The sequence below is a fragment of the Carcharhinus amblyrhynchos genome, chromosome 1 (assembly GCF_965287045.1).
Source record: "Carcharhinus amblyrhynchos chromosome 1, sCarAmb.v2.hapA, whole genome shotgun sequence".
Lineage (NCBI taxonomy): Eukaryota > Metazoa > Chordata > Chondrichthyes > Carcharhiniformes > Carcharhinidae > Carcharhinus > Carcharhinus amblyrhynchos.
Window position 1 is genome coordinate 38201168 of NC_137324.1, and position 16521 is coordinate 38217688.

The following is a 16521-nucleotide window of genomic DNA, read 5'->3' on the forward strand; positions in this document are numbered from 1 at the left end:
TTGTGCTACCGTGCTGCCCACTTCTCATGGGATGAATGGTCTCCTACTGTGATGTTGTATCTATAATTCCATGAAGTGAACAAGGTTGGCTGAAATCTTCCATTCTTATTCACGGCTGGGATTTTCCCATGCTGCTGAGAGTGAATGGGGTTTTGTCTGGATAGCCAAATCTTTCATTCTTGTTCGTAACATCATAGACAAAGCCAGAGGATCCTGGAGAGTAATGTCTGTGCAGATGTTAAAGCATAACTTTGTAATTTTTTTCCCTATTAGAAGCAGGAATATATTGTGTTTGGGGGGGGTGCGGGTAGAGAGAGAAGAGGGAGAGAACGGGGGTGTACCAAGCAGTCTGTCGACATTTTCCTGCTGCCTCGGAAAAGCAGCCAGCATAATTAAGGACCCCGCACACCCCAGACATTCTCTCTTGCACCTTCATCCTCAGGAAAAAGATACAAAGGTCTGAGGTCACATACCAACTGGCACAAGAACAGCTTCTGGGCTGCTGCTGTCAGGCTTTTGAATGGACCTACCTTGTATTAAGTCGATCTTTCTCTACACCCTAGCTATGACTGCAACACTACATTCTGCACTCTCTCATTTCCTTCTCTATGAATGGTATGCTTTATCTGAATAGCGCACAATACTTTTCACTGTATGTTAATACATGTGACAGTAATAAATCAGAGGTCAATCATTTTTTCCCCCTTTGGTTCTCACAATAAAAGCCTGTGGGTCTAGTTGATGGATTTGTGCTCCCAGTGCGGAACTCTGCATTTTCCGTCTGCTCAAATTTATGAATGTAAAATTGTATAAGATACACTGAACTCCTCACCCCAATATGGCGTGAGGGAAAATGTTATAAAATTCATACAAAGTTTGTATGAATTACTTCTCCCAAGTTACCAGTGCAATCAGATAATTTTTCGGAAATCATGCTGATAAAGTGCTTATAATTTTGCTCATGATTTCACGATGCCATGAGAATGCTTTGATGCTCTGTAATCCAGGCAGCACATTCTATCTGACATGTGGCATTATTTTTCAGATCAGAGTTAAAGAACATGACCAAATTTAATCTTCAACAACACATTTTTGTGAATATGTGGTCACATGCATTCCACATATTCTGTGGTCTCTACCATGAGAGGTTTATCCTGGCATCTGATTTGGAGCACAAACCAAAATAGAGTCTAAGCTTCAAAGTAAGCACAGGGTAAATGAAGCAAGTGTGTTTCATTGGTTTCTATAGGCTGGATTTGATGGGGAGGGTGTTACTTGGTGCACATTTCCCTCCCCCCACCCCCGCCAGCCCTGTTAGAAAAATCAGTCATGAACCAACCAACTTTGAGAAAGGCCAACTGCAATACTGTATGAGCAGCATAATATCCCCGTCGATTGGCTTGTCAACCAGTTCAATTACCTGTTGATTTCTTTTAATGTGGCGAACAGGCTGCCAATTTCAGCACCTTTCCCACTACCATATGAAGGAAAACCGGCGTGTTGACGACATTACATCAGATTGTTTGCACAGGAAATGAGCCTTTCACTTTTCCAGATGGAAAACTCTGGCCGAGGTTCTGTATGCCTATACTTTTAATTTCAAACTGCACGTTGGGATATGAATAACCCAGGGACTATTGGCTTCAGTTCCAGCATGGCAGTTTGAGAATTTAAGTTCAGTTGCAACAAATCTGGAAATATCCCAAAAAATCAGTAAAAGTGACTGTAGTATCTGGAAGGATTGGCAATCACCAGTTAATATAAAGAATTAAGTATTTGTTTACAAGCAGATAACAATATACAGAGTACTTTGACAATGCTAGCACTTCCAGCTCTGGGGTCTACACTGACAGCAAAAGCCTGCATTCTGTGTACGAAGACCCCTCCACTCATTTCTCATTGGGTGATCGGGCCACATGACCTTAAAGCAGCCAACTATTACAGTTACCATGCAGATGATGGATTATTGTAAAAACCTAAAATGCTTTCCTTCCCTCAAGAATGTCATCAAGCTCCTTAATCTGAAACTTTCCGGAGAAACTGGTGTTGAACAATAAAGTCAACCTGGACTGAGCCAAGTATGAATAAAAAAAAAATTTCATTTGGAATTAACCAGGGTGTAACTGCTGCAAATTTCCTAACATTTTTTGACATTTCTAATCCTAAAGAAGAATATATCCAACAATGCAGAGATGATCATTTTCCTGCTGTCCACTCTACTATCTTCCCTCATTCTTTCCTCCCTCCTTTTTTCTGTCTGTGACACTTTGTAATATTTGCACTTTCTCTGATACTGTCCAATCCTACATCCAGTTCTTGGGAAAGTCAGCCATGATAAGATACTTAGTTTAGAAGGTGCTGAAATTGAGCATGCTGACTATTGGAGCTGTGAAGGAACCACTGCAATAATAGTTAACATAGTGATGTCTTTGTCAATCCTAGGTGGTAATGTTCCCACGTTGTGTGTTGCAAGCGTCTTTGCTGCAGATGGCTCAATGTTCTGCCCTGATTCTCTGCTGACCAGATGTACACTGTTCATTCACAGCGGTTTTTTTAGGTGTTTTCTTAGGCAAGGGATCTCATTCCCTAGCCTGAGAACAAAAAGTCACAACATTGCTGTGCTAGTCTGTTTCCCTGTGGCGATCAAAGAACTCAAGCCCTTTAAAAATGAAAATGGTTGTAAACATATATTACAAATACTTGCAATTAAATTTTATCTTTTCATGATCTCAGAATATTCCAGGTAGTTGAGCAAAAGAAACTGCCCTAGACAAACAACATTGAGTGGGGAAGTTTGAGTTGAGGGAATCACACATTGATAAGGGACGTTTCCAATATATCAGAGCACCAATAGACACTCTGCCCCCTCGAGATTGCTATTCCATTCCATATGGTCATGACTGAGTTTCTATATTAACCCTACTTTCCTGCCTGCTTCCCATATCTTTCTTTCCCCTAACAGACGAAAATTTAGCATATATAGCTTTAAATGCAGTCTGCAATGGAACATCCACAATATTCTGGGGTAGAGAATTCCAAAGATTCACAATTCTTGAGTCAATCAATTTCTCTTCAACTCAGTCCAAAATGATCAGTTTCTTATCCTGCGACTTCAATCCCTTGTTCTAGATTCCCTAGCCAGGAGAAGCAACTTCTCAATGTTGTTTCTCTCAAACCCCTTCAGTCCTCGCCTCTTATTCCTCTCAACTGCAGAGAGTATCGGCCCAATTTAATCAATCTCTCATGATAGGCCAACCCTGTCATCCTGGGAACCAGTCTAGTGAATCTTCACTCCACCATCTCCAAGGTAAGTACATCCTCTTTTCGATGCAGACCAAACCTTTCTTAATTCTTTCATGGGATATGGGTGTTGTTGGCAAGGCCAGCATTGTTGCCCGCCCTTTATTGGCCTTAAACTGAGTGGCTTATAAGGCAATTAATGTGCAGTTAAAGAATCAACCACATCACTGTGGGTCTGAAGTCACAGTTAGGCCAGATCAGTTGAACATGGATGAGTTCCTTCTCTAAAGGACATTAGTGAACCAGATGGGTTTTTACAATAACTGTAGTTTCATGGTCATCTTTACTGAGGCTAGCTTTCAATACTGCCAGATGCTTGTCCCCAAAGCATTAGCCTTTTTTGACAGGGAAATTCTAAGTTTTTATAGAAGCTCTACAATGCAGAAGGAGACCATTTGGCCCATCAAGTCTGCACCAACCACAATCCCACCCCAGGCCCAATCCCCACAATCTGACATTTCTACACCACTAATCCCTCTAATCTACACATCCCAGGACACTAAGTGGCAATTTAGCACAGCTAATCAACCTAAACCACACTTCTTTGGACTTTAATTATTTGGCTTTTACCAACTTCAACTGCTGTAATGTAATGGGGAATGATTCTCTCTCTCTAGTAGTGCAGCAAGCCAGGAGACATAAGCACAGGCCGCATAATGGACTACCCGCTAGGTACCATGGTTTTCATGCATCTTCGGCCACTGGAATACGGGCATTATCAGCTCTGCACCGGAAAATATTTAAATTAGAATTTTAAGATCATTAATGGGGCTGGGCCACTGGCCTCTTTCCACCCCACCCCAGGAGTCTTTCATTCCATCGGGGTTTACTCCTATCTCCCCACTAACTGGGAGCTGGTGGCAAAACCCTGCTGGAGGCCCCTCAAGAGGTTGGGGGTAAGGAGGGGTGCACCCCACCAGTCTGGGGAAAAGTGGCAATGGCCACAGGCAGTGCCAAGGGGGGGCATCACCTGTGGGGGTTGGAGGGTCCTGTTGTCACTCTGCACAAGTAGAGGGTGGGAAGCAGCTGATTGAGTTGGCCATCGGGTTGGGGGGGGCGTGGGGTGGGGTGAGGGGTCTGGGGGAGGGATCGGGGCTAGTCCTGACATGTCTGGGAGGCCAACGATCTAGGTGTTGCAGGGGGGAAGGTGTAGTTCTGATGGCCAGCGATCAGGAGGCTGGCAATGCAGGCTACGGCGCAGTGGCCTGCTCAGAGCTATGCTGCCAGCGTCTCCAGCGAGAATAGGTATTGCCCTCCTCTTTTCATCACGATTTATGCTAGGGCACTGTACAGTGCCCAGAGTGTGGGAGATTTATTTTGAAAGTCCCTCTGAAAACACTGGTGGGATTTACTCCAGTTTTTACAGGAATTCGGCACTTAGAATTTGGTTTTTGATTGAGTATGTTTTCAGTGTCGTAATTGATCATCAGGCCCTGTCTTAAAATTGACCACAATTATGTAAGAGTTCAGATGCATTAGAGTTCTTTCTCCATTAGCTAAAGTCATCTTCTGCATTCTATAAAGTAGAGATATCAGCATGGGACTGGGGTGGGCACAGTAAGAAGTCTCAACACCAGGTTCAAGTCCAACAGGTTTATTTGGTAGCATGAGATTTCAGAGCACTGCTCCTTCATCAGGTGAGTCATTCTATAAATATATATAGGGGACCCTGTGGTTTGATTTACCCTTTTGATTTAATGTCCTGACATCTACTGAACCTTTGAAATGCTTGAATAGCATCCACAAGCTACTAGGCTGAGTCTTCCAGTGAGACAGAGCTGAACCAAGCATTCATAATGAGATCAACACAAAATACTGCAGATGTTGCAATCTGAAACAAAAACAGAAAAATGCTGGAAAATCTCAGCAGGTCTGACAGCATCTGTGGAGAGGGAATAGAGCCAACATTCCAAGCCTAGATAACCCTTCACCAGAACTGATTCAAAGTTTTAAAGTTTATTTATTAGTGCCACAAATAGGCTTAAGTTAACACTGCAATGAAGTTACTGTGAAATTCCCCTAGTTGCTACACTCCGGTGCCTTTTTGGATACATTAAGGGAGAATTTAATATGGCCAATGCATCTAACCAGCACATCTTTCGGACTGAGGGAGGAAACCAGAGCATTTGGAGGAAACCCACGCAGACATAGGGAGGATGTGCAAACTCCACACAGAGACCTGAGGCCGGGACCCGAACCCAGGTCCCAGCAGTGCTAACCACAGTGCCACCCTGGGATGTAATGAAGTGATCTGACAAAACCGATATCTATCAATCTGTTTGCCTTCTTCTGTTGATACAGGCCACAGTTACAATTTGACTTACTGGCATTGTTTTATTGACAGATGAGCTTACAATAGTTTTATCTTTCTTTTGAAATGTTTCTCGATGTTGTCTGTGTGCTTAATTGGACAAGATTAAGAGGAGATATGTGGATTAGATATTCCTTCAATGGGACTTTCAATGGCTGTTTTTGTTTGACTCATTTAATGTTATCTTTGACACCTCCAAGAAAGGCAGTCATAAAAGGCTAACATTTGTTTAATATACTGGCAAAAGAAGCAAGTTGAAGGGAATCATAGCATGGTGACCCAATGTGATTGATTTTCTTGGTGAAAGCCCTTGGAGACTTTTCCTCCATTAACGTAAATCAGAAGTATATTTACCTCCGCATCAATTTTAGAATTCTTAGTTTTGATGCAGAATCCGAGTAGGAAGTAAATATATATTTGGACCTTTGTGGCATATTTAAGGAAACATTTCCCTAACGTTGCTCCAGTGTTTTCACTTAATAGTGTACAGTAAATTTTATTGGACAAAAATCCTGCAGTACCATGGTATCACTAGAGATACAGCAGAGCAGACCCTCATTTTCGCATGGCTTTTATTCAAGCAAACGGGTTGGAAGCCTACAGCTCTGGGGATGTACAGGGTTAGGTCTGCCCCTTACAGCAGTCTCCATGATTGATCATTCTTTGTCTTTTGGATTTTATGTTTCAGTGTAAATCCACATGGTAGCCAAGCCTGCTTTCAGTAGCTGCACATTGGGTCTCTCGTGGCAGAATTCACTGCATAGCTTCTGGATGACCCCAGAAACATCCCGAATGTGGTGCTATAACAATCATGATGCGGAGATGCCGGCATTGGACTGGGGTAAACACAGTAAGAAGTCTCACAACACCAGGTTAAAATCCTGTTGGACTTCTAACCTGGTGTTGTGAGACTTCTTACTGTGCCATAACAGCACAGAGGGGAGATGGAATGGAAATGCTTGCCTGTGGTGTAATCTGTGTAGTGTAAAAGGAGCAGAAACACTCGTTTGTCAATTTGCCCCATTTCCTGATTCTCTGCCACAGAGGCTCAATTTCTGGATTGTAAATATCCGTCTCAATTACACATACTCAGTAGTGGGGCGTTTCACACCCCAGACATTTACCACAAAGGAACTAAAGATAACAAAAGGGTTTGGGAGAGTTAATATTTGTCTTATAAACAGAGCGATTCACTGTGGGGCCCTTTGCACTGTTGCCCATTTTCAGCACAAAATATTTAAAGGTTTTTAGTTTGTAACTACTGTTAAAACCATTGTTATATTTCTTAGCAACAGCTACTGACTCTTCCATTTTTTTTTCTCCCGCAAGGTGACATGCCAGATCATTGGACTTACAAAGGTAATAACAGTTGTTTGAATATGCAACCTGATTCGCTGTTGATCTTAACAGTAACATCAAAGGTTAATAATTAGTAGACGACAGCTGCTTGCTTGGCACAAGTTGGTACTGTCCTCATGACTAAGCTGCAAGCAGCTACTCCATAAAGAGCCAGGGTGGGGTTTCCTGCTGGGGCTTGTCTCTCAATCAGCCACCAGTGCCTTCAGTGACCGATTGGCAGAAAGTTGTGAGAACATGAATTGGGCCAAAGTTAGTAACCAATGATGGTGACCTGAGGAAATTCTCAGTCATGCTAAGCCAGTCTCAAAAAAATTGTCTACCGTCACGGACAAGAGATGTCTCAAAAAGGAAATGTGCTCGAACAGACATATCGCCAGTCTGACCTATTGATGTTGGGGCAGTGCTTCTTTCTCGTCAATGACAGCTAGTGTAAACTTTGGAGGATCATAAGATCCCTACAGAGCAGAAGGGGGTCATTCAACCCATCAAGCCTGCACCCATAACAATCCCACCCAGGTCTATTCCCATGATCCCACATATTTACCCTACTGTTTCTCCCAAACATTTGGGGTCAATTTAGCATGGCCAATCCACCTAATCTGCACATCTTTGGATTGTAGTAGGAAACTGGAGCACCCGGAGGAAAACCACATAGACACAGAGAGAGTGCAAACTCCACACAGTCACCTGAGGCCGGAATTGAACCCAGGTCTCCAGATCATTAGTTGAGTTTCTGGATTAATAGTCTAACAATAATACCACTAGGCCATCGCTGCTCCAATCTCCTAGTTACAATCTGGCCAGAAAGTCCTGATTTTTTTTTCCATCACGGTGCCTCCCCCTAACCCCCCTTCCCCCAAACACACGTTGGGATCTCCCTTGCTTGCGGCTCTCCAGGGGGCAGTGTCAGGGTGCCTGGGACTATGCTGCGGACAGTACTATGGTGTCAGGGGGCAGTGTCTGAGTACTGCCAGGGCATATTTCTCTCCCCCTCTTTGGAGCATCCCTGGCAGATTCCGTTCATCTGGTTGTCATTTTCGAAAAACCTGTGGTAAATATCACCAGTGTGACATCAGTGGGGGGTGGAGGGAGCGATACAACAGGGAAGCTGTCTAATTATGTGTTTGAATGAGATTTCCATCCTTCCTGTGTGAGCACCTCTACCTGTGGCATGGGGGCAGGGGATCAATCACAGCCCAAGATTTTGCCGGTGGATCCTTGGTTTTGGCCTCACTGGATTTTGCATCCATGGCAAACACAAGGCAAAATCCTGGCCATTAATTACAATGTAACTACCAAAAGTCCTGACAATAACATTGGATGTACTGGATGTGTATCAATAATTTATGTTTAGCTTGATGTCTCATGCTTTATTTTCCTCAGATCAAGACTGGAGCAAAGGCTATAAGCTTTGTAAGGAGAATTCACAGTCTCCTATCAATATCGACACCAGTAAAACCACATTCAACAACAAACTTCCTTTAATCATTCCTGAAGGATACAATATACCAGAAACAGAACAACTTGAATTATCTAATAATGGGCACACAGGTAGGTGTGAAATAACAATATATCTCTTGGCATATCTGTTTCATTCATCATAGGAACATAATAAGGGGCCATATCATATTTTTTATGCTCCAGTATTGAATAGGATCATCAACTAACTCCACAGATTGTCCTATAAGTTTGTCTATCTCAGTCTTGAATACACTCTGAGCATCAACAACTTTCTGGGATACAGAAGTCCAAAGATTCAAAACCCTTTGAGTCCTAAATGGTCAATCCCCTATCCTGAGACAACTAACCATGGACTCTCCAGCCATGGGAAACGACCTCTCACCAGTCAAGCCCTCTAAGTATTATAAATTCCAACACCATCACTCAGTCTTCTCAATTCCTGAGCATGTAAGCTTATTCTACTCAGCCTTTCATCATGGGACAACTCTCTCATCACTGGAATGTCATCAAGCATATAGATAGTGAGGTTAATATATTTGTGAAATTCTATCATATTCCTCATGCTTCAGATTGAAGCAACATTGATGGTGTCTTGGGAAGGTTCCACAGATCTGACCATCCAGATTTCGCACCATCTGTGCTTCTCTAGATTATAATAACAGTGGATAGTCTAAAGCTTTTTCCCAGGTGGAAGAGTCAATTACTAGGGGGCACAGGTTTGAGGGGCAAGGTTTAAAAGAGATGCACAAGGCAAATATTTTACACAGGGTGGTGGGTGCCTGAAACTCGTTGTCGGGAGACGTAGTGGAAGCTGATACGATAATGACTTTTAAGGGGCTTCCTGACAAATACATGAGTAGGATAGGAATAGAGGATATGGTTCCTGGAAGGGTAGAGGGTTTTAGTTCTGTCAGGCAGCGTGGTCAGTGCAGGCTTGGAGGGCCAAAGGGCATTCTCCTGTGCTGTAATTTTGTTCTTTGTTCAGTGGCAGGCAAATTTGGACTTCCACCCACACTTTCAATCATTGCTGCCTTTGTAACAATATGACCTCTAACTTGAAAGCAACACCATAAATCTGCAAGTTTTGGGTGTGACACTTCCTGTGTCATACTTTGGGAAGGGACACATTTACGTATATGCCAACTATAATTCCTTACTATAATTCAATACATCAAAAGACAAAAAATCAAGTAGGCGGGTCCCACGATATCACACTGGTGGAAAGGATTCTCAATGAGTCTGTTTGGCCGCAACCTTGGCTGTTGACACTTCCATGAACACGGAACTCCTGGCATTTCCCTACAGATTGCCCCAGCAGTGCTGCTTTACAGCACCAGGTTACTGCCCAGATATGACCCCCTCCCACCTGGAGGCTGCACTCACCTGTGTACCCCAGCGGGTTCTGTTCACCAGTTCCCTGGTTTTAAAAACCTGTTGTAAACTGTGCTGACGTGATGTCACTTTGCTGGGTGGGGGGGATGTTACTGCAAGGAGACCCACTAATTATATTTAAATGTATTACAATAGTCTTCCTGTCATTATGCATGACAGGAGCCCTGATATACCATTGACTGCGACAGGAACAATCAAGTGGGGAAAATCCCTTCGGCATAAAAGCCATTTTGGATCTCCAGCTCGATTCTCTGTCCCCTCCACATTTCTTCCCACCAAAAACTGGAGTGGAAAATTTCTTACCTCCCCCATGTATAATTTCTGAAAACTCGCCATCAGTCAATAAAGAATAGAATTAAACCACCATGAAACTTTCCCTATCTAACAGAGGCAAAAAATCTAGCATTGGAAATAAGATTTGTAAAACCATTTCAAATTTAATGAGTGAGTTTTTGTGCCTTTAAAAATGGCCATGAAACCATGGCGGTTTATTGTAAAAACCCCAACTGATTCACAAATACCCTTTAGGGAGGGTAAACAGTTGTCCTCACCTGGCCTGGTCCTCATGTGTCTCCAGACCCACAGAAATGTGGTTGACTATTAAATGGCCTAGCAAACTATTCAGTTGAAGGCAGCTCACATCACCTTCTGCAGGGCAGCTAGAGATAGCATTAAATGCTAGCCTAGCAAGTGATGCCACAGCCCATAAATTAATTTTTCATCTCTAATTCAGTCAGAGGCTCTGGGAAACCAAGAGTTTTAGTTCTTGCGCTTTCACTAATAGCGGAAAAAAAACCGGACGGAGTTCTTGCATACATCCATGCCTGGAATTCCAGATTTTTTTAAAAACAATTCTAATAAAAACATTGGCCAGAATTTTATCTTTGCATCTTACCCTTGTTCCTTGATAGAAACGAACTGAAGTAACTTGAAGGAGCTAAGATCATTTTTTTTAAGAGGGGTCAGAACAGTTTGAATTTAAACTTTGAAAGCTGAGGTAACTTTCAGAAGAAATAGAATCCTGACAGTGTGGTGAGTCTGGGCTGACTCTCAAAGCATCCCAGCTAGGTCCAGCCCCACAACCTATCCCCGTAACCTCACATATTTACTCCACTATCCCCCCTAACTTACACATCTTGAGACACTTGAGGGGCAATTTAGCACAGTCAAACCCCTAACCTATAAATGTTTGAACTGTGGGAGGTAAAAGAGCACGAAGAGGAAACTGCCACAGACGCAGGGAGAATGCGCAGACTCCACACAGGCAGTGACCCGAAGCTGGAATTGAACTCTGTTCCCTGGTGCTGTGAGGCTGTGCTAACCACTGCCGCCATGAGGAAGGATAGAAGCATGTTATAATGCCAGGTGTGATGCTTTATCAGAACTTAAGCCTTTTTCAGCTGGCAGGCATTTTGCTGCCAAGCAGATGTATCCTTGACTCCAAATGATTTTCCAACTTGGGGGATAAGCCACATCTTCAGGCTTCCAAGGAGTGTGAGTAGACATTGGCTACAGGAAGTCTGTGAGATCATCCACAGTGTGGCACTGCTACCAGCCTCGGTATAACTTCACACACACAGAAAAACTTCAGTCTTGTGCCAGAGCCTTTGTAATCAATTTAAAAGCATTTTACTGCATAGGCTTTTTAACATGCCAACAAACACTGGAGCCCAGGGACAAGTAGCCCTTATCTTGTATGTTCAGCACTGCTATAGTTACAGTGATAAGTAATGGATTATCTATTTTCCTTACTATTAATATATGACATACAGGCAGACACTGTTTGTGCCCTTGTCGTTTCCAGAATTGCCAGGAGGCAGTGCACCTGCTAGGAAAACATTTTGCACCCAAATGTTGTCAAATTACACAGTGGAGCTGGCATTGCACATTCATAAGATCTAGGTCATTAAAATGTAAGGGAATACTTATTTAGTTAATATACTAGAGTCTTTATCTTGGAAGGAGGTTCTGAATAAAATTTCTGAATTTGAAAACATTGCTTGAAGCAGTAACTGTACCTGTTTTGCAGGTATTTGGTTTCAAAATAAAGGAAAAATTCAAGTTTAGTTTTTCTTAATGGGTAGATTTGAACAGAAGTGGGTCATTCAGCCTCTCGCCTGTTACACCATTCGATTCGATTATGGCTAGCTGCACTCGAAGTTCGTTCACTCACCTATGCTCTTAAGCCTTTGATATCCTTAGCTAACAAGTCTATTAACCCTTTTGATTGCTACTTGTATTTCTTTATTGGTAAATAAAAATGCTGAATCCTTGAACAAATCTGGCATACATTTAGTTAATATAGTTGGTAAAGGAGGTATTTATGAAGAGTTTCTGTTCAAATGATTATCCAGACACTCTAATGCAGTACTCAGGAAGTGCTATGCCCCTCACCAGAAACACTGACGTTTCCTGTGACACCATTCATTCGGCCTCTGATCTTAGGGTAAGCGTTCTCCAAGGCGGCAATCACAACACATGACAGCACAGAGTCGCTGAGCAGAAAGTGATAGCCAAGTTCTGCACATATGAAGACAGCCTCAACTGGGATCTTGGGTTCATATCGCACTATCTGTAACCCCCATGACTTGTCTGGGCTTGCAAAATCTCACTTACTGTCCTGTCTGGGGACAATACATATCTCTTTAATCTATGTTTAATGCTATTTCCACTCATGTTGTCAGCACCTTTAAGACTTGATTAGCTGTAAAAACTCACATTCTAATCGGTATTCTGTAAACTGAGTGTGTGTCTTTATATCCCCTGTTTGTGATCAGAACTCTCCACTCACCTGACGAAGGGTCAGAGGCCTGAAAGCTAGTGGCTTTTGCTACCAAATAAACCTGTTGGATTTTAACCTGGTGTTGTGAGACTTCTTACTGTGTTTATCCCTGTCCAATGCCAGCATCTCCACATCATAACCATTCATACAGCCCAGAGAGCAAGTATCTACTGTTTAAACAATGCATCCATTTGATATTGTAGCTGGCAGTGATGGGTTGGCTTTGATGAAAGCATCTTAGGGATCAAATAAATATAACTGTTTTAATTGCATCAATCTGACTCCTCCATTTAGTTGCATTGGAGAAAATTAGAGACATGTTTTGCATTCAAAATGAATAGACGAGCTGTTACTCCGACCACCCACATGATCAGTTTGCAAAGTGAAAAATAGACTTTTTCACACCCCGCCTCCACCCTTTCATACAGTGCGCACAGTTATGACTATTTGTGTAGCTGTGATGCATGAGGGAACGAAATGTATTCATCTATCTTTCCTGAGATGGGTAAAGAACACTTACTTTCTCTGAACCACTTAAAAATCCTGTCTCGGAGTTCATTTCCTACAAACATGATTTCAATATAGATGTTCACCTTTCCCTTAATCCCACCAATGCCTCTAACGCTCTAACTGTGTAATCTCCAATTTGCCATGAGAAACACTGTTCTAAAATGGAATGGACCATAATCTATATAATGTATTAAAAGTCTTATTTTGGTGCACATGTCCTGACAAAATCCTATCACTTGTTTTCTTTTAGCTTTTCTATCCTACTGTCCTATTTAAAATGACGGTGGACTATGTAAATGCGTCACACTGGAATGAGCCCACTTCTCAGTGATGGTGCTATCACAGCTCCGTTGTATGTCTCTCCGTACCTCAGCATCCTCTGTTCCAGTCAAATCTAGTTCTGCGGTTAACTTTACAATTTAGCTACAAATGATTATGTAAAACCAAAGTTTTTTTTACAAGGTGAGAGTTAAATTTAAAATGGGGACAGTGGCACTCCCTAGTTCAATTATCCTCTGCCTCACCTGAAGATTACATTTGGTCATTAATTCCTGTGAACAATGTAATAAGAAGCCAACCATAAATTAACATTTTTGACAGAGTACAGATGTGTAGCACTTGTCGTTAATGTGTATTGTGTAATACAGCAGATCTTAAAGGCAATGTTTGCACATTTAATGAATTCACTGCATATAGAGTTGTGTGCAGTAAAGTGCAAGGAGGTTCATTTGGATGATGAATAATGATTCAGACTATTTAATCTAAATAACCTGTTCCTGTGCTAATGGATCAAAATACAGGAGTGAGTGAAATGTCACCAGTTGGTGAATAGTTTCTGAATTCTGGGAAGCATCTCTTGCTCCAACACTGCAATTGCCTTGTTTGTCTGTTCTCCTGATAATATATTCTCTACCCTTTCTCAAAACACTTAATGCTAAAGTGAACAATATGACGAGAACATAATTTCAGGCATTAATTAGTACTGCTTCATGTTAGAAAGTGGAATGGAGCAGTTGCATGTGGTTCACTCCAATCTCGTAGCAAAGGGTGATAACAGCGTTATACTTTTATTTTTCCTCAAGTGAAACTTTCGCTCCCAGATTCAATGAGCATAAGCCATGGTTTCACGCAGAAGTACTTAGCAAATCAGTTGCACTTTCACTGGGGTTCAGCAACCTCTTCAGGATCAGAACATACAGTGGATGGTGTCCAGTATGCTGCTGAGGTAATACTATGTGCCTTTTGTTTAGTCGCTGATTTTTGTATAGTAAATATTTTCTTCCTTATTAAAGGAGAAACTGAATGCCTAGATTTTTCTGCTAAGTGGTTTTTTATTCATTTGTGGGACATGGGCTTCGCTGGCCTGCCAGCATTTATTACCCATTCCTCGTTGTCCTTCAACTGAATGGCTTGCTAGACCATTTCAGAAGGCAGTTGAGTCAACCATATTGCTGTGGCTCTGGTGTCACATGTAGACCAGACCAAGTAAGGACAGCAGATTTCTTCCCTAAAGGACATTAGTGAATCAGATAGGATTTCCAACAATGGTTATCAGTATTTCTCAATTTCTGATTGATTTTGTTTTTGTTGAATTCAAATTCCACCTCCTGGTGTGGCAGGATTTGAACCTGGATGCCCAGAATATTAGCCAAATTTCTGGATTAATAGTCTAGCAATAACACCACTATTGGCTCCCCTAAGTTTTGAATGTATAATTGTACTGAGCAGTTTACCATTTTATTGAAGCTGAACAGAATATTTAAAGGAGCCCTGGTAGGAATTGATGCTCCATTCACCTGACGAAGGGCAACCCCGAAAGCTTGTGAGTTTACTATCAAATAAATTAGTTGGACTTAAACCTGGTGTTGTCAGACTTCTTACAGGAATTGGTAAAGCAGTTTCTGAATATAGTTATTACCTGAATACAATTTTAGTGCATTCAACACACATTCTTTCACGGAATGTGGGTACCACTGGCAAAAACTGCATCTGCTGCCCATCCCTAATTGCCTGTGTAACTGAGTGTCTCACTCAGCCATTTGAAGCCACATTGCTGTGGGTCTGGAGCCACAAGTAGGCCAGACTGGGTAAGGATGGCAGATTTCTTTACCTAAAGGATGTTAGTGAGCCAAATGGGATTTTACAACAATCAATGATAGTTTTACAGTCAACATTACTGAGACTAGCTTTCAATTCCAGATTTTATTAACTGAATTTAACTTTCACCAGCTATTGTGGTAAGATTTGAACTCCTATCCTCACTTCCAGGAGCAGTTAGATTAAACAAATATATCTCAGAATAAAATATACAAGGTATATTATAGCAGGAAGAACTCTTCTGAAGAACTCTTCTAATGAAGAATTCTTGAAAAATTGTAAGCTTAAATTACATTATAGTAATGGTTGGAATATTACAAATTGTAAATGCAAGATAGTCTAATTCACCTCAATTATAAATGCAAAGTACAAGTCAATTGACCTAAAAGTAAATGGAATGTACAAGTCCACATAGAAATAACTGTAGAGTAGTTAAACAAATAACAGACTAGTTTATATTTACAATCAAAGTGTAAAGACTCCTATTCAGCCTTGCAGGTCTGAACTCCATGTAAATCTGTTGCTTTTGGGGGAAAAAAAGCAACATAATTACCAACCATATTATGAGACCCTTTGAGAGAATCTGTGATAGGTCACATACATTTTCCTCAAATGCATATAACTATCCTGAGATGGGTAAAGAACATTTATTTCCTCCTAACCACTTAAAAATCCTGTCTCGGAGTCCATTTCCTACAAATGTGATTTCAATGTAGATGTTCACCTTTCCCTTAATCCCACCAATGCCTCTAATTCTCTAACTGTGTATTCTCCAATTTACCATAAGAAACACTGTTCTAAAATGGAATGGACCATAATCTATATAATGTATTAAAAATCTTATTTCGGTGCATATGTCCTGACAAAATCCTATCACTTGTTTTCTTTTAGCTTTACTATCCTACAGTCCTATTTAAAATGATAGTCTGCTATGTAAATGTCACACTATATTGAACCCTCTTCTCAGTGATGGTGCTATCACAGCTCTGTTGTATATTTCATGGATCTGTCTTCTGTCCAGTAAAAGTCTGCGAAAGCCTTCTCAAGGTATTTGCATTCTGTTTATAATTTTCTCCCTCTCTCTCTGCTCTTGGCAAAGGTTTATTTTAGCCAAGTTAAAGTTTAACCCTTTCATTAACTAGGTTTAAATCCTGAACAATAACAGGTCACAAGCCACATCTCAGATTTTCAGCGTAAATCGTACATTAACAGATCTATTTCTTATCCCAATCCTGGCTTGAGGCCCAACATCTTCAACTGAGGGCCATTCCTGCAGGTATTCAGCTGTGACTTTCAGCCAGCAAAGTCC

The 16521-nt window shown here is 41.6% G+C and overlaps 1 protein-coding gene across 1 annotated transcript in view; it reads left to right on the forward strand.

Moving 5' to 3' along the window:
• ca9 (carbonic anhydrase IX) overlaps nt 1–16521 on the forward strand; it is a 91472-nt gene that overhangs the window by 16708 nt on the left and 58243 nt on the right. Inside the window, exons 2-4 of the mRNA XM_080196864.1 lie at nt 6941–6970; nt 8354–8521; nt 14198–14340. Coding sequence (XP_080052990.1) covers nt 6941–6970; nt 8354–8521; nt 14198–14340 — 341 coding nt within the window. The remainder of the gene's footprint in view (nt 1–6940; nt 6971–8353; nt 8522–14197; nt 14341–16521) is intronic.